The following is a 20376-nucleotide window of genomic DNA, read 5'->3' on the forward strand; positions in this document are numbered from 1 at the left end:
CAGATTATTATTCTAAGTGTCTGACAACATTATGGAAAGGATTTCTAAGGAGGTCGTGTCAGAAAATGTGATTGTCCCTCTCTCACCCTCTCCCTCGGTCTTTCTCTCCCTCTCTACTCTATCGCACATCTCCATGCTGTTTAATGAACTTAAAGGATGATAGAGTAAAAAGGGAAAGAGACTGATCACTCTCAAGGACCTTAAAGCATCCAGCTCTGTAATCCGTAAACTAATCTTTGATTAAAGATGCAGTTTGTAAGTTATAAAGAAAGCTGCCAGTGGACGTTTGTTTGAGCATGTTGTACACCGCATCATGTTTTTCACAACTGAGCCCAGCCCTCCTTCCAACCCGTAAGAAGAGCTCAGACAAAAAAAAAACCCCAAAAAACACAAGATATCTCTCACGTGAAATAATCCAAAATGGTTGTGTTCATGTTCTGTAGGACCTAGTAAGAAGCTAAATGAGAAAATATGTTTTCAGAGTCTTTAAAGATACCATTTTCAGGCAAGTTTTACTTTCAAGTCACATACTCGTCAATAATTATGTCAAGTTTCTTTTTACATGTCGCTTCTTTCGATCGACATAAACCCATTTGTATTAAAACTGGGAAAACTAAAAGACCAAGACGACAAGACTTGATTTATTCATTCTTTGGCACACCCAAAGCGTCAGTTTAATCCACTTATTCAAAAAAAAACAACAAATAGTACAAAAGTTAGATTCTTCATCATTCATCCTACTACAGACCCATGAGAGCATTTAGCGACATTTTGTGAAGCTGGAGACGCTCAGAAGCTCAAAGCAGTGCCAACGTTCAGGAGTGGTGACATGTATTGCATTTTTGTTACAAAATGGGTTAACAAAAAATGTCTATAAATAAAAATGAAATTGGCAACATGTGCATTACTGCCTGCAGACGTTGGTGATAAATCATATTTTCCCAGAATACGCACATTGCCCATACTTAAGTGCCAATGATATTTGACTATTAGGCTCCATGTACTGCTTCAAGTGAAAAACAAGGCTCAGTACATTCTTCAGTCAGTGTAGCTACACACACACACACACACACACACAACACACACACACACACACACACACACACACACACACACACACACACACACACACACACACACACACACACACACACACACACACACACACACACACACACACACACACACACACACACACACACACACACACACACACACACACACACACACACACAAAAAGAAAAAGAAAGTCTTTGGCACTTCGTACAGAGGAGCTGAGAGAAGCACGGCAGCCACAGTAAACTGGCAAAGGGATCACAGAGATCTCTCCTACGACACGAGGCCTTGTAATAGCAACACAAGCTTTATTTTTATTTTTTTTTTTAAGAAAACGTTTTGTCCAGTGCCTGTGTTGTGTAGTGCTGTGACAAGGTTTGTGCACCTGACGTGTGGTTTGTGGTGCGATTCAATCTGGACTCCAGAGCTATTGCTAGGTGAACGTCACCTTCCACAATATGCTCGTGTGAACCAAATCAGAGTTCATTTGACACCCTAAAATACAACATGGTTCCATTTAGACCGGTTGGATTTTAAGGTCATATGATATAACATTATATAAATTACAGACAAACAGGTTGTTTGTTTTTTTGTAAATTAGGGGGCCTCATGTTGGAGACCTTTGTTGGACATCATAACTCTCTCTCTCTCTCTCTCCTTGTTTATTGTCTGTCTACGCTATTAATTATCCAGAATTAAAGTAAAAATAAAAAAAATAAAAATCTACAAAAATACCTTCAAATAAGTTATAAAGAGGCTGCGTTTTCCGTCGGTTTGTCTGTTAGCAGGATATCTCTAAATTGCAGTACATTTTTCAAGTATCTGGACTTAAGTAGAATCAATAGTGCATACTTTGGACTTTTACTTTGTTACATTTTGCAGCAATTATCTATACTTTCTACTCCACTACATTTCTATAACGTTCCGTTTTATTTTCGGATCAGTTTTTTTCCCCCTGCCAAAAACGTCTTCATGACCGTCACACGTTTGTCTCACCAGTGAAGTTTGGTTGCCATAGATATAGATATATAGATATATAGATATCTATATATCTATATATGGGTTGCTACCAAAGATTCTAGAACGCCAATCTTTGACCCAATCAGAGCCCTATTAGGCTCTGGACCCAATCAGGTATGATCCTTCTAACCAAAGATTCTAGAGCCCGGCCCCTTCCGCTTTTCCAACGGCTGCGTAGTCTGGCGTGGTGCCTTGGCAGGTGGAGTCTGAGCCGGAATCAATAAGCCACCCATGGCCGTATTTACAAGAATGATTCAAAATTACCATAGACAGTATATCAATTTGCTATTTATATACGTTGCTCTGGACGGAGACCAGTGAAGGATATTAGAAGTCTCTTTCCCGGTGCTGGCTGAGCGTTACTGCGCAGCCTCCAACTGAGCTTGAAGACGTAGATGTGACGTGAGCAACCTGAAAGTTGTAAGTCTTCTGGTAGCTGTGCCAAGAGAAATCTCAATCATTCCCAATCTTACAGAGACGGAGAGCGTAGGTATATGTAAGGAGATAACATAAGCACAGGCTAATTATTACTAACTAAAATGCTAGTTAACATTAGTAATTAAACCTAAACAGCTAATGTAAGTCAAAACTGCCTGCGAGCTTCTCCTGTACTATACGGTAATTCCTCTACTATGCGACAGTAAGTCGCTTGGTTATGACACAATCGTTAGCCTATTTTTACAAAAACATCTGCTACGGAGCCATAACGTGAGGTACAAGGTAATGGAGCCTTTTATACATTGTTGTGTTTCTTTAGAAATAAACAATGGACAAATAAAGTCTTTAAACTCTTTAGATGTGAAGTTATTCGCTGTCAAAGTGACGTCAAAATGAATGGCAGTCAATGGGATGCCAATGGCGCCATAGGAGCTACGCTTGCCAGACGCTCACTTACGCCCTTGGAAATTACAGGAGCAAAAAAAAAAAAACAAGTCGTGGAGGTTCCTATGTAAACTATGCCTGCCCCGAAAAAATGAGCTGCTGGCCTTCAAGAACTCTCCTTCACATTTACAATCTCGCGAAATGAGTCTTGACATATAGCAATCGGAACAAAAGAACACGGTTATGGCTATTGTAATAGAATATAGAATAAATAGTTATGAAAGTACTTTTAATTGAAGTACATTTAAAATCAGGTACTTTTGACTTTTACTTAAATAGGGTTGTCATTGTGGTACTTCTACTTTTACTAAAGTAAAAAGTGTCTCTGGTTATTTGTACTTCTACTTAAAGGAACACGCCGACTTATTGGGAATTTAGCTTATTCACCGTAACCCCCAGAGTTAGACAAGTCCATACATACCGTTCTCATCTCCATGCGTGCTGTAAAGCTGTCTGACAGCTCCAGCGGCATCAGCCCATAACAGAACAGGCAGGTGAATGGTTCCAGTAATCCTACTGGTCTCGAATAAGTGACAAAATAACGCTAACATGTCCTATTTACATGTTGTTTTGGTAGAGTCACAGCGCGTTAAAAACAACGTAACATGAGACACACGTCTTCTCCTAACCGTAAACAAACCGGGAACTATACTCTCAGGCGGAAGAATATAGTACTTGGGCGGAGTGATATGCTCGCAGCAACCCTGTCTGAGAATATAGTTCCCGGTTTGTTTACTGGTTAGAAGATGGCTGTGTCTCATGTTATGTTGTTTTTTGTACACGCTGTGACTCTACAAATCACAACATGTAAACAGGAACATGTTGGCGTTATTTTGTCACTTTTGTCACAATTTGGAGCAGTAGGCTAGTTGGAACCAGTTACCTACAGGATCTGTGCTGGGCTAAGCTAATGCTGGAGCCGTCAGACAGCGTTACAGCACGCACGGAGATGAGAAGGGTATGTATGGACATAAGCTGAATAAGCTAAATTCCCAATAAGTCGGCGTGTTCCTTTAAAGGTGCTCTAAGCGATGTTGGGTGACATTACTTCTTGTTGACGTTCAAAGTATTTTCAAACAAAACGAAGACTAGCTCGCCCCTCCCTCCTCCTCCTCATCCCGTCCCCTCCCCCTCCCCCTCCCTTCCGTGCTTCAGCAAACTAACCCCCCCAACCCCCACCCCAAAATCCTTCTTGTTGGTTATTGGCTGGAACGCTGCAACACCGTTATGTTTGGTGGTGCAGGTTGGACCACTTTGTTTTTCTTGGCGTGTGTGGACCCTGGGCTGTCTACAGAGACCGTGTTTTTTTTTTTACAGTGTGTAAAAAAGGAGTAATGTCTGTAATGTGTAAAAAAGGAGATGTTTGCTGTATGTGACAAAAAAAATGTTGTAGCCTAAAAAAAACAAACGAGTGATATCGCTTAGAGTACCTTTAAGTACTGAGATTCAGTACTTCCTCCACCACGGCTGAATTGTAAACATTCTTCCATTAAATCTGGTGCAATGGGCCAAGGAACAAGGGATTGGTTTGAGGGCGTTTCTTCAGTAACCTGACGCTCCACACGGTTTGTTACACAGAACCATCTGAGGAGCTGTCGTTGGGAAAGGGCAGGCACTTTTCAAAAAAGATACCTGGCAGCTGATTGGATGAACCATCTGTCTATCACGTCTGCCATTGTTGTTTCGAAGGAACATCCGCGCCCGTCACACACACACAAACCCAAACCGCACACACAGTAGCTGCCAGTAGCTCCTCACCGGACGCTGCTGTGCGGACACAAACACATTACTTGAAGCCTGGCAAAATGGATTTTCGTGCCGTGCGAGGTAAGTCTTTTTGGCCACTATGGAACATTTTTGCTTTATTCCAATTACTATAGCACTTGAGAGAAAACAGCTGCCCTTCTCCTGGACTGAATTTGAGTTGGTTGCTTTACTTAAAAAAACTATTTATATATATATATATATAAAAAAAAATTTAAAAAAAGGACTGTAATGTAGAATAAGGATGCAGGAATCTTCACACATCAGCCAACTCCGAGCTTAAACCGGTGCCGTAACGGTACGTGGTTATATCTTTTTATAACTTATTAAAAAGCTCCTGTGTTCTCCAGATCTCCTCATTTAAGAACTGCAATGTGTTTGTTTCCTTCAACCAAAATCAGGCAGTGCTCCAGTAACAGAATCCCCTAATGTCTTGAACATGTCGGTGATTTTTATAAAAAGTCACCGGAAGCCTTTTACCTGAATTTGTTTAGAGGAAACACGTTGCTGAACCAAATCCATTAAAACGTAGTTTAAAAACACGAACCACTATTAATATAACAAATGTATGCAGCTTCTGAGGAGGTATGCAGTCGGAGGGCTTTGTAATGTAATCTTAAAAATTGTTTCTTGATCAACAGCTGCAAAAAAACCTTATTAATCTAAAAACTCAAGCCATATAAAAAAAACTTTTTCACAGCACTGTATCTTCCCCCAAAACAGCATGGGCTTTACAAAAGCAATAAAAGGGGCACTGTAAGTTCACCTGTATGTGTGTATGTGTGTGTGTGTGTGTGTGTTAGTGTGTGTGTGTGTGTGTGTGTGTGTGTGTGTACAGAGTACGGAGTGATGATGAGTCATGTTATTGCGATTTGGCGTTGGGTTGCAGGTAGTAGGGGTGAAACAGTCTCTCAGGGGAGCAGATGTGCAGGGCTGCGTGCGTGTGCATCAGTAACCGTGGAAACCGCGAGGTGAAGTAGCCGACGAAGCCTTCGGGCAGCTCCCCGAGAGTCTCCTGCACCTCCGGCGGCAACTCGTGGTAGTGATGCTTCTGTAACAACGCAATGTGAACGTAACACGTGTCAGAGCGGGCCTGCTTGTATAAAAGAAACATACGTGTTGAAACGGGCATGCTGACCTTATTCCTCATGGCTCTCAGCAGATCTCGGACCGAGTTTCCTTTGTACGTCCTGAACCGCCTCAGGTCTGGAACGTACACGGGGGAAAGTGACAGACCATTGACGGCTTTGTCATCCTGCACAGGTGTAAACAGCGCAGCTATGTGACACTAGTATGTGCGTACCTGTCTGTAGCGGCACCGAGATGTGCATCCTCCAGTTGGTTCGAACCACTGCTCTTCCTGCAGTCTCCAGTTTGACCACAATGGGACTGTCCGCTGGCTCCTTCTCTATGCGGTCACTAACGTCCTACGTTCGTGCGCACACAAAACACAAACAAATTGTTGATTGTTGTTGGTGAGGGAGATGGGGCTGAGCAAAACAGGAGGACACACTACACTACCCAGGTACAGTACAGGCCAAAAGTTTGGACACACCTTCTCATTCAATGTGTTTCTTTATTTTCATGACTATTTACATTGTAGATTATCGCTGAAGGCATCAAAACTATGAATGAACACATATGGAATTATGTACTTAACAAAAAAGTGTGAAATAACTGAAAACATGTCTTATATTTTAGATTCTTCAAAGTAGCCACCCTTTGCTTTTTTTGATAACTCTGCAAACCCTTGGTGTTCTCTCAATGAGCTTCATGAGGTAGTCACCTGAAATGGTTTTCACTTCACAGGTGTGCTTTGTCAGGGTTAATTAGTGGAAGTTTTTCCCTTATTAATAAAAAAAGCAAAGGGTGGCTACTTTGAGGAATCTAAAATATAAGACATGTTTTCAGTTATTTCACACTTTTTTGTTAAGTACATAATTCCATAAGTGTTCATTCATAGTTTTGATGCCTTCAGTGAGAATCTACAATGTAAATCGTCATGAAAATAAAAAGGAAACTCATTGAATGAGAAGGTGTGTCCAAACTTTTGGCCTGTACTGTATATACGCATACTCCTCTTACACACACAAAAAATAAATAAGAAGAGCTTTTAAACCAGAAGGGGAAAAAAATGACCAGTAGTCATGGCATGAGGACCTTTAGTATCACAAGAGAGACAGCAGGCCTTTGTGTATCTACGAACAGCTGATTTAACACACCTGGAAAAAGAGCAGCTGCTTCTCGGGGCTCCAGAAGAACGGATGTTTGAGCACACAGGCGGTGGAGGGCCGGGCGGAGGGCTCGCCGCTGATCATCTGCTCGATCAGATCCTGCGCTATGACGTCATCTGATTTGGAGGGAGAAACGGTTCTCAGGTTTTCATTTATCATTTTGCTGTTTGTGCCATCAGCAGATTTTTGTGATTATTATTATTATTATTATAATAATAATAATAATAATATAAAAGTCCTTAAAGACGCTTAAATAAATAAAGTACATTATTATTATTATTATTATATTATTATTACACGCTGTAGTTGGGGAAGGCGAGTCTGAAAAGGTGGGTTTTGAAGGACTTTTTGAATGATGACGGTGTGAGGGCGTTTTGGATGTGGTTTAATAATGATTTTCAGAGAGTGGGGGGTGGCGACTGAAAACGTCCTGTCACCCCAGGGTGTGAGAGGAAGAGTGGCTCCAAGGTAGCGTATTTGGGTGGAAGGGGTGACAATGGAGCCAATGATGTTAAGTGAATCTGGCCCAATGATTAGGATTTCTGACTTATTGCAGTCAAGTTTCAGAAAGTTTAGGCTGTGGTGAGGGTGGAGTAAGTGGCAGCAGATATTATACACAGAATACAGCCTGCAACATTTTTTTTGGGGGGGGGTTTGTGCAATTACGACAATGTATGAAAATTGATTATTTAAAAAAGGACTCATCTTGGAACACAGTTCTACCCAAGAGTCATAGCAAAACAACCCCTGGATTACTCAGTGTATTTTAAAGTGCTCATATTATGCTTTTTGGCTTTTTCCCTTTCCTTTATTGTGTTCTATATCTTTTTTTGTGCACGTTATAGGCTTCCAAAGTGAAAAAGCCCAAAGTCCACCCAAAGGGACTTACCATCTCCAACAGAAAACCCTGTTCACAAACTGCTCTACTGTAGTTCAGCCTTTATTTCAGAGACAAACGTGCGTCACTTTGTAACACACGTTATAATGCTCGCCTAGCTGCTAGCGTGGCACGCCCTCACGCTTCTGACTGGCTAGTAGTCCTTACCTACGTACTGCGCATGTGCGACTCCCAACAAAGATGGAACTCTGTGTGATGTCTCACTCTGTAGCTAAAACAGAGAGCTCAACACACAGGGTAAAAAGAGGAGCAATGTGCAGTACAACAAAAAATATGGTGTTTTTTGAAAATTAAACCATGTAAACCTATTCTGATATAACTTCTAAATACAATTATGACCCTAAAAATGAGCATAATATGAGCACTTTAAAAAGGAAATTGGATGGTTGAGGTGTGATTTGACCATGGTGGTTCAGGACTGGATCTTTAAATGCAGGACATGGAGGTGGTTGGGTACATTTAAATCTTTCTTTTTGCACATTTTATGCAGAAGTAGTGTTGAGGAATTGACTTAAAAAAAAAAATATGATTACGCATGAACCAAGCCAAGAAAGACACATGCACAATGACCTCTCTCACCGTGTATATCGTCCATAAAATGTGAGAGTGAATATTCTCCTGACAGGATGTTGACCTGCCGTCTTAATGAATCACCAAAGGGGTGCTGCCCCCTGCTGATCACAAAGTAGAACACACAGCCTGCTGAGAACACGTCCACCGCTGCTGTCTGTACAGAGAAGAGGAGAAACACAAAAGACTCATGATACCTCCCATTTCCTCAATCTCGGGGGTCAGCTCAGTTTTTGGTTTTATATGAATTTATTTAGACAAAAAAAAAAATTATATTTTTTTATAAAAATTAAAACATAAAAAAGGTTTGAATCATTCTTTTATAGGACATCTTGTCAACGATATTGAACATAAAATACCAAAGTATCCATTAAAGTATCCAGTACCATTCAAATTTGCATGATAAACTAAAAACTGGGTCACAGACCCTCAAGCTAAATATGAACCTGTTTTTATCATCTATTCATTTTTATTTTTCAAACCATTTAAGCTAACAAGTTGACTTAATGTTCAAAGAAAGACAAATGTGATGTGTGCGCATCCTACCGGTTTGTTGCCCGGAGTATCTCGCAGTACTTCGGGAGCTATCCACCCTTCAGTTCCTGGTATTCCTGACCTCAAGGAGAAGCTGCTCCGACCGTCTGGGATCTTCTTACAGAGTCCAAAATCAGAGATGAGAGCTCGGACCTGACCCAGCGCACTGGGACCAGAAAGGAGGATGTTTCTAGGCTTCAGGTCACGATGGACTAAAGGGAGAGACGAGACGAAGGAAGTTTTTCAGAAAGAGGAAGAGGAGAAGCTTTTAGCTGTCCAAGTTAAGCAGTAGAATCCTTTCGAAAAAAGAATTTGTGCATGCACTTGTGTGTTTACATGTAAATGTACATAGAGTACATTGTGTGTATCTCAGACCTATGTTGAGTGAGTGGAGGTGTGAGAGGCCACACATGGTCTGTCCCAGCAGAGTTATAGGATTCACCTCAGGAAAGCAAGACGGATCCTCCACATACTGCACAGAATACAGACACACAAAAAAAAAACATGCAAAAATATATGTTAGTTTTGTTATTACGGGATGCCATTTTAAATGACATGATGTCAAGTATGGGATGCAAATGGCAAACAGCTTTGTAACAACAGTAAAACGTCAACTGACAAGACCCTGAGGTGCTGACCTGTTGCAGGGTGGCAGCGCACAGCTCGATGGCGATGTAAGTGAAGAGGCGGTCTCTCTCTGTGCAGAAATATCGGATGACGTATGGGTGGGTGTCAGACTCTCGGAGGAGCTGCACCTCGCGCTCTGCTACCTCGAAACACTCCGGCAGTATTCGCTTCACCGCTACGTGGCGTCCATCAAAATGACCCCTATAGTCCCCAAAACAGAGGGCCATAACATATTATGCACAGTACTGTGTGTGTGATTCGGAACAATATGGTTTATCTCGCATGGTTTGTATGGTTCAGCCCATTAACTCAAAACTACTAACAAATATTTATTTTGATTTTTCACTACGGTATGAAAACCAAACAACTAGGACATTTTGACACAGTAGAAAATAACCAAATGAATGATGGCTGAATTCCATTTAGCTGGGTCAGTTTCTGGGTCAGTATTGTGCATGATGGCTCACGGTCACAGCTTACTGGGACCATTGAATTATTAGCAACACCTGTGCTCTTCCTACTGTGACTAGTCAGAAGGTCTTTTCCTGAAGCAAAAAGTCACCATTTAGTCTTTTTAGCAGGGTTCCCACACCTTCGTAAACATCGAAATCAAGGACTTTTCAGGAACTATTCAGGCCCAATTACCTCAAATTCAAAGTCCCAACACGGCATGGCTTGAGACAGTGATGTTGATGACTGTGATGGCAGCCTATGTGGTCGCTTGCCTTCTCTAACATAAAACTTAACGTCTATTTACTAATGTTAAGTTAAAAAAAATAAAAAAATCTAAAAAACTTTCTACTTTAATTTCTATTCTTGCACAAAATATATAAATTCAGTCACTTTCAATGACCCGTGTCCATTTATATTTATTTTCAAAAACATTTAAGGCCTTGATTCCCCGAAATTCACAAACTTTTAAGGATTTCAAGGGCCCGTGGGAACCATGACAAAGATTATGTAACATACTCTTTGGAGTATGCCTTTTTCTTTTTTTTTTAAAGATTATTGTTTGGGCATTTTAGGCCTTCAATTCCACAGGACAGATGAAGCCATGAAAGGGGAGAGAGGGGGGAATCACCCCGCAGCCGCTGCGTCAAGGAGTAAACCTCTATATATGTGCGCCTGCTCTACCAACTGAGCTAATTCGGCCACAGAAGTTTGCCTTTTTCAAGCAGGGACTGTTTAGAAAACAGTTTATCTGATGTTGCGTTTACTGACACTCCAACATCCGAGATTCGACGCTGAGCTGCCAGCCAACACTACAACAAATAACCAAATGAAGGGGGTAACAAACAAAAGTCTTCCTGGATGGTAAGAAATCAGTCTTATGATGTGCTTGAAAATGCTTGACAGAAATGTTTTGCACTTCATGATCAAAAACATGCACATCCACAAATATGTTCCTTTGATTAACTGTTGAAACAGCGCTGTGTTAAAATACACATACTGTACCTGAAGACAAAAGTTCCCGCTGTCCCGTGTCCGAGCACCTCCGATGGAGTGAAGGAGATTTTGCCCACCTGCACTTCCTCACCGTTTCCTATTGAGAGACACAGGACAGGAAGAATGAAGCAGCATGGAATTCATCTCATCTCAATGGTAAGGGACAGAAGGAAAGAATAGACGGGTTGGTGTTTTACCTGCTGTGGGATTGTGCCCTGTGGTGCCATTTGTATCGACATCTGAGGTGCTGCTGCTGCTGCTGCGAGCGTGAGGACTTGGTGGAGGGTCAGCAGATGCAGGCTGAGAGTCTGGATACAGAGAATGGGTACAGTATGAATGGGGCTCTTGTTCTGTACCCAGTGCAATCAAGGAATGAATAACAGGTTACAAGATTTCTAGGCTTTGAGAAAAAGTATGCTTTAACATTACTTTATGCATTTTAATAATTCTTCATTTGCGCAATGCAAAGAAAAGATGCTCAATCAATGAACTGGACCCCAAGGTAAATAAAAACAGCATAATAGAGAACTTGTTTTAGGTTGCTTACCGCTGGAGAGGTTTGTGTCAGTAGAAAGGGTTGTTTCCGAAGAAACCGTGGTCCCTCTCTGCATGCTGGTCTGCATGCTGGTCTGCGTGTTGTTCTGCATGCTGGTCTGCATGCTGGTCTGCATGCTGTTCTGCATGTTGTTATGCATTCGCTGGAGGCGAGACTCAAAGGCCTCCTCCAGCTGCCTTTGAGCTTTCAGCTGATGACCTGCACGCTGGAGAAACACACACATAGATGGAGATGGAGTTTGAGAGATCCATATTGAGAACATTAAAGAGGATGATGAATCTTTTTTGAGAAAGATTATAAAGTATAAGTCTCTCCTTTGCAATGCTGGTAAAGCCTCTGAACACCCACAAAGGTGATTTCAGATATTCTGGCTGATTAGACCTATGCTCGGGTTGAAGTGGGCCGGAGCTCAAGTGGGCAATTATTAGGTCACAAATCTTGTCTACCAATACGAATGGTAAAGCGGTCATTTGTCCTGCCCTAACAGTGCAACAAAGCTAACAAGAGACTCAGGGAGATCAGTCAATCAGTCTAGACACACCCACACAGTCCTAGGAAGAGGTAGAATCAGCCAGAATTACTGAAAACACCTGTGTTGGTGTTTAGGGCCTTACACTAACATTTAGCCCAAATGTTGTCATAGCAAATTATACCAAACATACCAAACAGAAATGCAGCCAAACAGAGATTGCATTTTAGTTCAGCTACAGTTAAAGACGCCCTGTGGAGTTTTCCTATAAACCACATGTGTCAAACTCAAGGCCCGCGGGCCAAATCCAGCCCCTCGCAGATTATGATCCGGCCCGCATATCAATTTAGCTTCACAGTACATTTTGGCCCAACTAAATTCTGACATTTTTGTCACTTTTTCTGACATTTTTTTGACATCTGTGTCACTTTTTCCAATGTTTTTGTACTTTTTAACGAAATTTTTGTCACTTTTTCCGAAATTTTTGTCACTTTTTCCGACGTTTTTGGGCGCTTCTTTTCCTATGATGGCTGAGGAACTTTTTCCTGACTTCTTTAGGACTTCATGTGGACCAAACTGTGAGTGAGAAGACTATATGACACGTGCAATAATACAGTCAAAGATATTTGACTTTTTCGATTAAATAAACACATGTCAATAAACTAAACATGTCTGGCCCTTGATGTGATTCTTATTTCCCAGCGTGGCCCTCTGGGAAATTGAGTTTGACACCCCAGCTATAAACAAACAAAAGTTATGTTTACATTTATTGATACTCACCAAAACACACTGTGTGTATCCTTAAAGGTCCCATGGCATAAAAATTTCACTTGATGAAGTTTTTTAACATTAATATGCGTTCCCCCAGCCTGCCTATGGTCCCCCAGTAGCTAGAAATGGCGATAGGTGTAAACCGAGCCCTGGGTATCCTGCTCTGCCTTTGAGAAAATGAAAGCTCAGATGGGCCGATCTGGAAACCCCCTTTCTGCTTTGCCCGCCCAGAGAATTTGGCCCACCCATGAGAGAGAGACATCATGGCTTTCAAACGAGCAAAGTGGCAAGGCCACACCCCCACTCTCCACCTTGCCCCCCCCCCCTCTCCTCCTCAATAGCTACAGACACAGAAATGGCACATCCTAAGGAAAGCTCATTGTGGGACTGGCTCTAGTGGCTGTAATTCTGCACCAAGGCTGAATTGCAGGAAAGAGATTTCAGATACAGTATTAGGGGACCACAAAGGTCTATATAAAAGAGACTTCAGATACAGTATTAGGGGACCACTAAGGTCTACATAAAAGAGACTTCAGATACAGTATTAGGGGACCACTAAGGTCTATATAAAAGAGACTTCAGATACAGTATTAGGGGACCACTAAGGTCTATATAAAAGAGACTTCAGATACAGTATTAGGGGACCACTAAGGTCTATATAAAAGAGACTTCAGATACAGTATTAGGGGACCACTAAGGTCTATATAAAAGCATCCAAAGAGCACCATGTCATGGGACCTTTAAGCCGTTTTTTCTTTTAATCCAGCATTGTTTACATCCATGTTCACTAGCAGTCTTCTTCTTCCTGTCTTTTCTGGTGCATTGCTGCATATATTAGGAGTGTTACTGCCACCTAATCAGTGGAATAGTGTGAAACCATTTGCCACCCACATGTGTCACCCATGTGCACACACGCATGCATGTGCATCCACATATAGAAAAACAGCCCAATAGCACTACTAGAGTTCATTAACTCCACAGGATAACCTTAATCTCTTGCTTGTACCATTAATATTGCTTGATTTCAATGCAGTTTGCCACTATTTGTTCATATTGAGAATAAAATGTGAAGAAAAAAAACTGCATCTTAACAACAGACAGACACACAAACTCACAACGGGGTATGTGAGCGCGAAGGCCAGCCATCCTCCCAGCAGCAGCGTCAGAAAAGCCAGAGTCAGACGGTCCGCAGTCATATAGACAGGCAGCACAGCGACCGGCCTCTGGGCCTGTTCTGTTGTCCTCGCGTCAACCCCTCCTCTATTAGCATTAGTGTCGCTATGGCTACCAGCAACTGTCTGGAACTTAAGGACACAACAAGACAACAGGGATAAGAAAGAATGGAAATATAACAAGGTTTCACTTTTTTTTTCATCTGCGTTTGTCGTCATAGCACTCTGTTAACGAGTTTATAATAAATGGATGTTAAAGGGGCGTATATTAGTTTATCACATCAACGCCCTGGGCTCTGAGACAGCTTGACGTGTGCTATAATGGACAGTAGAATCCTGATAGAAGAGGATTATTGTCTGATATCATTCCTGTAATTTACTGACTTCCGGGTGTAGACTGCGACAGTGACACAAGTAGTTTGGAGCTGGGACTCACGTAGCGCTCGTGGTAGTAGGAGGCATGGGAGGAGGAGGAGGCAGAAGGGCGGGGGGGGATGACTGCCTCACCGGAACGCTGCAGGCCGACTGGGAAATCCCTCAGCATGGTGGTGTGAGCCACTGGAGGAAGCTCGTGATGACCTAAAGCACAGATATAACGCATTTAGAACTGCTTGAGTGCTGCATGGTGAGGGGTCACTTTTTTGTCTGGTCAATAAATCAAAGACTTATTTCAGTTTTGGGGGTTATTTTGTGACCGTTCTTCTTTAGCCAGAGTTCTAGCTTTCATGCTGAACATGAAGCTTATTTTTTCTTAAAACTTAGATTCCCATGTAACCAGCAGCTTCCCTGCTCAAAGGTGGACACAATGCACTTTCTGCAACAACAGGGATTAAATACCTTTTTTAAGTTAACATTTTTTCTCATCTAATAATTTTTCCCAGAAAATACAGAACCTTGATAATTACTCTGAGGTTTGGAAATACATATTTATATTAGTTTTTTGTGGCTGTAAGCACATGTAACCAGGACACTCAATAGTGAAATACACTCATCTATCAACGTGTGTGTGTGTGTGTGTGTGTGTGTGTGTGTGTGTGTGTGTGTGTGTGTGTGTGTGTGTGTGTGTGTGTGTGCGTGTGCGTACCTATTAGCAGCCAGTGGTTTTTCCGGCTGTTTGTGCTCCCCGGTGGGTAGCGTACTTCAGTGAACGGTGTGATCTCACACTCCCCTCGCTCTCGGACCGTCACTCCGGCCGTCAATGGACCCTCAATTCGAGCCAAGGTCAGTCCCCGAGGCTGCCACGGCGACAAGAAGCACAAACCAATCACATAAAAGCTATCTTGATCATTATCAGTTCCTCACTGTCCGACACATCTGATCTGATGCACTGTAAAAACTTAGAATGTTCTCTGTTAAAGCAGGAGGGAGAATAACCACAACAAACACTGATTATATATTTAAACTCACCACTAAGGAGACTCCATGGTGGACAAGAGAAGTGGAGGCGTAGAGGTGGGAGTCCAACTTTCCTACATAGAGAGTGGGTCTTAAATAGTAAAAAAAAAAAAAAAAAGTCATGTTATTCCCTCAGCCAGTGACTTTTAAATTTATTTATTAGGACAACTCAAATATGTACAAAATGATTTTAATGAAATGGATTGGATTAATTGGGCTCGGGACTAGAAATAACTGATTGGATCTTGGGATTCCTAAAAATATATAATTAACGAGAAAAAAATGAAGATGCAGACTAGTTTTGAATTCAAGTTGTAGGTTGTTGTTTTTTTCATCATACTATTGCCACAGAAAATCCTTTTTTTTTTTTTTATTGGGTGGCATGTGTCCATTCAAAGATATAACCAGACACCTTAAACATAGTTCCAGCCAAGAGTTTTAACAACCGCTTTAAATCGGTGAACCAAGTACTGTATATTAAACTGCAGTACTAGTACTAGTACTAGACTACAAACAAACTTGAAAGAAAGAGAGCCTTGTAGTTACCACTTTCATCATTTGTGTAATCAGACAGATGCATCACTGTTGGACTGAACATCACAAGGATCTTAAATGCATGTTTATACACTTTCTCTTACACGAGTTGTGTTTGAGCGGTGGCTTGCTCCTTCACAAACTGATAGCTCCACTTTAACGTAGAGTGTGCGTCTTCGTGGTCGTTGGCAGAGGAGAAGGTAAGGAAGCGTAGCGTTTCCATGGCGAGGGACAGGTGGGGGGCGTGTCTTAGCGTGTCGCCAGAGTACAGATAGACCCCTACGACGGGCGATCCGTAGTTCTGACTCCACAAGACGTCACCTGGAAGACAAAAGCACACGTGGCCTTACAAGTGTGTTGAGATGAAAATAAAGAAGCACATCTACCTCTTACATATATAAATGGTGATAAAATATGAGTAAAAACCACACACCTTCCCCTACCTGTCTCTCTGTCAACTGTCACAACAAGTCCATCACCACTCGACACAAGATGGGCCATCTCTGGAAGTGCAACAGGTCACAGGTCAATTTTGCATAAGCTGGAATGTCACATCTTTGTTTTGCACTTTAACTGGTTATTTTAAATATAAATATAAAACTAGCACTCACAGAACACATACCTCCACCAAGCTTGCACAATCCTCTAAATTTGTCGTATCATATTGTTTTAATGTTTATAAAAATGTAAATCTATACCTCAAACTAAATCAAGCAGCAGACAAATCTGCAACAAAATATGAATTACTCATGGTTTAACATTAAGATTCTTGAAGTTGAAGAAAAAAAACTAAAATAAAACATTGCATTGATTGAAACGTTATATTTAATGAAGGAACTATAAGTGACAAAGTACAGTGTATTTTTCAATCCACAAAGTACTAACTCTCCTCAAATGAACCAGTTCTAGACATACATGTGTCCAAATACATTTTTTTTTGTCAGTTCATATGGACAATGAAGCAATGCAGCTACTTTAGCCTGCCATGTCAGTCTGAGGGACTGGATGTGTGTGCAGGGATGTGTGTGTGAGAGACGTACTGTAGTCTTGTTTGTCATCGTAGGGTGGAGCAGAGTAATCATTGTATGTGGCGTTCCATCGCAGCTCTTGTGTCTTGGTGTCGAACATGGTAACCATGTATTCTGGGGAAAGAAACGTGCAAGGTTCATAAACAGTAATCCACGATGCATATAATACCTCAGCCACCTGTGCGTGTGTGTGTGTGTTTGTGTGTGTGTGTGTGTACAACTTACCTGTGCGTCCAATGTACAGCAGGGGAGTGTTAGGGCAGATGGATTCGGAGGAGGAGGTGGTTAAACTGGTTTGCTTCTCGCCTGTCTCGGGATCCACCACAAACCACACATCCTGCTTCTTCCCTTCACGTGCACACAAACACACAGACACACAAATATTAGCCAACAGCATTGAAGTATGTCACATAAACATTCTTCGTCTCCGACAAAAGTCTGCCTCACACATGTCGATAAAGCAGGCCTCACTGCCTCACCTGTATAGAGTATACCATCAGAGCTCCTGCAGGGAGCCGACTGAACCAGCTCTGGGATGGTGAAGGGCAGTTTCTGCAGGCACATCCAAACAATGGGTCATGATGTGAAAACTGACACACAAAAAAAACACAAACACATACACACTTCATTCTTTACCATCAGGCCTTCCTTGTGTTTGCCGCCCAGAACATACAAACTGCCATCATTGGGGTCTGGGAGAAAACCCGGCCTACAAAAACAACATTCATACATCAGTCCATTGATTATTTGAAATATGTCAATACTATTGCCTCTCTCAGCACATATACTTTTTCCAGTAACTTTGCTTTAATCAATGTGATTATATAAAAAATAATAATGAAATAAAAAGCAGCAGTACAAGACTGAATAAATAAATGAAATGAACTAATCCAAGAATAAGTAAACACGACTTAGACTACAAAGCTGCCAACGTTTGGAACTTAACAGTTTTTTCGATACTGTGCAACAAAACACATTACCAAAAACACTCAGTCCTATGTGTTGTGTGCATGTTTATGTGTGTATGTGTACTTGTACGCTTTCCATCCCGCTCCTTGCACATTATGTTCATTTAGCACTAAAGTTCTTATTAAATGAGAAAATACTCAGTACTTTTCATTTGTCAAGTATTTAATTCAAACATGAGTATACAAAATAATAGGCTTTACCATGTAGTTATTTCATATAGACTATTTATTTATTAAATTACCAGAAAACATATTTACAAGAATATTCTGACATATATCATTATCAAGATATGAAATGACCTATATCGGGATAGGAAATTCAGCTATATCGTCCAGCCCTACATGTGTTATGTGTGTTACTCACTCTGTGAGGTAGACCGGTACTTGAATAATGGGGTCTGAAAGAAATCAAAAGGGAAATTTCATAAGACAGGTTTAAAAATGAAAATGAAGATTGAGGAAATTATATTGACATCTATTTGTATGAACCTTCTCTTAGGGTCCACTTTATGTCTCCTGACTGTTTGGAGACAGCATGCAGACTACCGTCCAGCGTGGAGACGAACAGGAGGGATTCTGGTAGGGTGACTGATCTGACCCCTCCAACCTGGGGGGTAACCACGAAGAGAAAGACAGAGAGAGATAAACTTTAAGCCAGCTGTCTGACAGTCACCATGTCATGTATCGGAGATTTCAGCCTTGACTTGATTAAAACACACACACAGACACACAGACACACACACACACACACACACACACACACACACACACACACACAGTTTCTGCTCTGATAAGTTTACTGTGTTCCTCCCTTAGCAGGATTTCCTTATCCCTTGCTTTCCTCCTCCCAACCCTTTGCCCTATATTGACAACTTGTCTGTGTTTGTCTGACTGTGTGTGTTCACCACTCCCTTATGTACCCACTTACGGGTGGCAACTGGCAACAGAAAACTGAACCTCACTCCACACACTCACTCCACACACAGTGGAACGAGCACACCATTGCAAGCGATTGCAAGACGTGCAGAGACGCTCACGCATGCGCATACATACATAAGCGCACAAACGTACGTACGCACGCACACGCGCACACACACACACACACACACACACACACACACACACACACACACACACACACACAGAGTATTAACTTTCTTCAAGCAATTTGGACAAACGTCCTATCATCATAACATGGCAACTATACTCGAGCCTAAAATAGACACAGAAGCGCAGTGGGAGGCCAGTTGCGGTCTCTGCTGCGCAAAAATAGCAAGACTCAAACGGTATTAACAACAACAACAACAGAAACACCACACTTTTAACGTTACAAACTTTATACCTGAAATAGCTTGCCTTCCCAGGACAGCAGCAGGAGAGAAAGCAGCAGGCGTTCTAGAGCCCCCATGACCCTCAAAACACTTTGTTTCATGGCTCTGAACAAATGGAGGGTTAAAGCTATTGAACTAACAACAGAGGTCGAACTCTCTCTCCATTTCCAGCGTGGGCGTCCATCTGTCAGAAAGTTAGCACCGGCCGTTTAACATCGCTAAAGCCGCGCGGGTAGTCAATAAACACGATGAAAGTTAAGATAGCAGTACCACTTTAAGTCCATAATAACAGCAGCGGAGCCGTTCATGCAGCGTTCATGTCGCTATCGCTATTCCATATTTCCGTGTTGGGACGGAACCGGTGACGTCAGGAGGGAACTGTCAAGCAGAGAGAGGGGTGGGGACTATCCTCTTCCGGGTTGAGTGACAGGAGGCTCAGCCAATGGGCAAGAAGGTTTGGAACAAAGGGGGAGGAGCTGTAGAAACGGCTGGAACACGTGGAAACAGACAGCAGGACAGTTGTGAACGCAACAAGAGAGCAGAGTGTTTTTTTGTGCAATAGAAAGTAGTGGAGGGCGTCATTGTTTGTTGTTCACTCTCTCTACACTCCTTACAACAGCACTGGCTGACTGTAACTAAGTGTATGTACTTAAGTTCTGTTCTTAAAGGCTCCTAAATTAAGAATTCCAATATGTTATTTCCATGGTCTAGTAAAGTCAATCAATATTTGTGAACATGAGCTATTCTTTCAAAGCCAGAAATCAGAGAAGCAAGTCTCAAACTGGTGATGTCATCATGTGTGAAGTCTGGAGCTGCTCCATAGACAATACATGGGAGACAGATTGTGTGGATTTATTTTCTTTTTTTTATACCCAAATAGCTTTATTGTGAGTGTTCTTTGTTCCGAAACAGAAAATGTACCCATCATGCATGTATAAAGAGAACTGGATACAGCTTTGGAGGCAGAGCCCCTTTCATTCCTATGAGAGTTGCTCAGTGGGAAATCAAGACAAATCCTTCAGTTTAGAGTGCTAAGATCCGCTAATCTCCTCCTCTTAGATGTACCGAGAAGCAGACTAAAAACCAGAGGTGATCGAGCCTTCAGTGTAGCTGCCCCTAAC

General features: G+C 41.8%; 1 protein-coding gene across 1 annotated transcript; it reads right to left on the minus strand.

The window, feature by feature from the left end:
• Positions 1-5529: 5529 nt before the first annotated feature.
• On the minus strand, positions 5530-19611 carry ern2 (endoplasmic reticulum to nucleus signaling 2). Its single transcript, XM_039804067.1, has 24 exons — positions 19267-19611; positions 18414-18531; positions 18289-18322; positions 17593-17665; positions 17436-17508; positions 17182-17304; positions 16969-17070; positions 16372-16431; positions 16033-16249; positions 15407-15485; positions 15084-15234; positions 14436-14578; positions 13943-14131; positions 11579-11792; positions 11229-11339; positions 11041-11128; positions 9597-9786; positions 9334-9430; positions 8971-9170; positions 8434-8581; positions 6945-7072; positions 6026-6149; positions 5861-5928; positions 5530-5773 (listed from the first exon to the last, which is right to left on the minus strand). The coding sequence occupies exons 1-24, from the start codon at positions 19354-19356 to the stop codon at positions 5585-5587; spliced, it is 3009 nt and encodes a 1002-aa protein (XP_039660001.1). The 5' UTR covers positions 19357-19611; the 3' UTR covers positions 5530-5584.
• Positions 19612-20376: the final 765 nt, after the last annotated feature.

This window comes from Perca fluviatilis, chromosome 1, assembly GCF_010015445.1.
Source record: "Perca fluviatilis chromosome 1, GENO_Pfluv_1.0, whole genome shotgun sequence".
NCBI classification, from domain to species: Eukaryota; Metazoa; Chordata; class Actinopteri; order Perciformes; family Percidae; genus Perca; species Perca fluviatilis.

Excerpts from the sequence above, each read along its gene's own strand:
- ern2 (XM_039804067.1), bottom strand. The coding sequence starts at position 19,356 with ATGAAACAAAGTGTTTTGAGGGTCATGGGGGCTCTAGAACGCCTGCTG. Across the intron at positions 17,666-18,288 it reads GTACCGGTCTACCTCACAGA|GCCGGGTTTTCTCCCAGACC; the intron begins GTGAGTAACACA and ends TTGTTTTTGTAG. Across the intron at positions 17,071-17,181 it reads GCTGTACATTGGACGCACAG|AATACATGGTTACCATGTTC; the intron begins GTAAGTTGTACA and ends TTCTTTCCCCAG.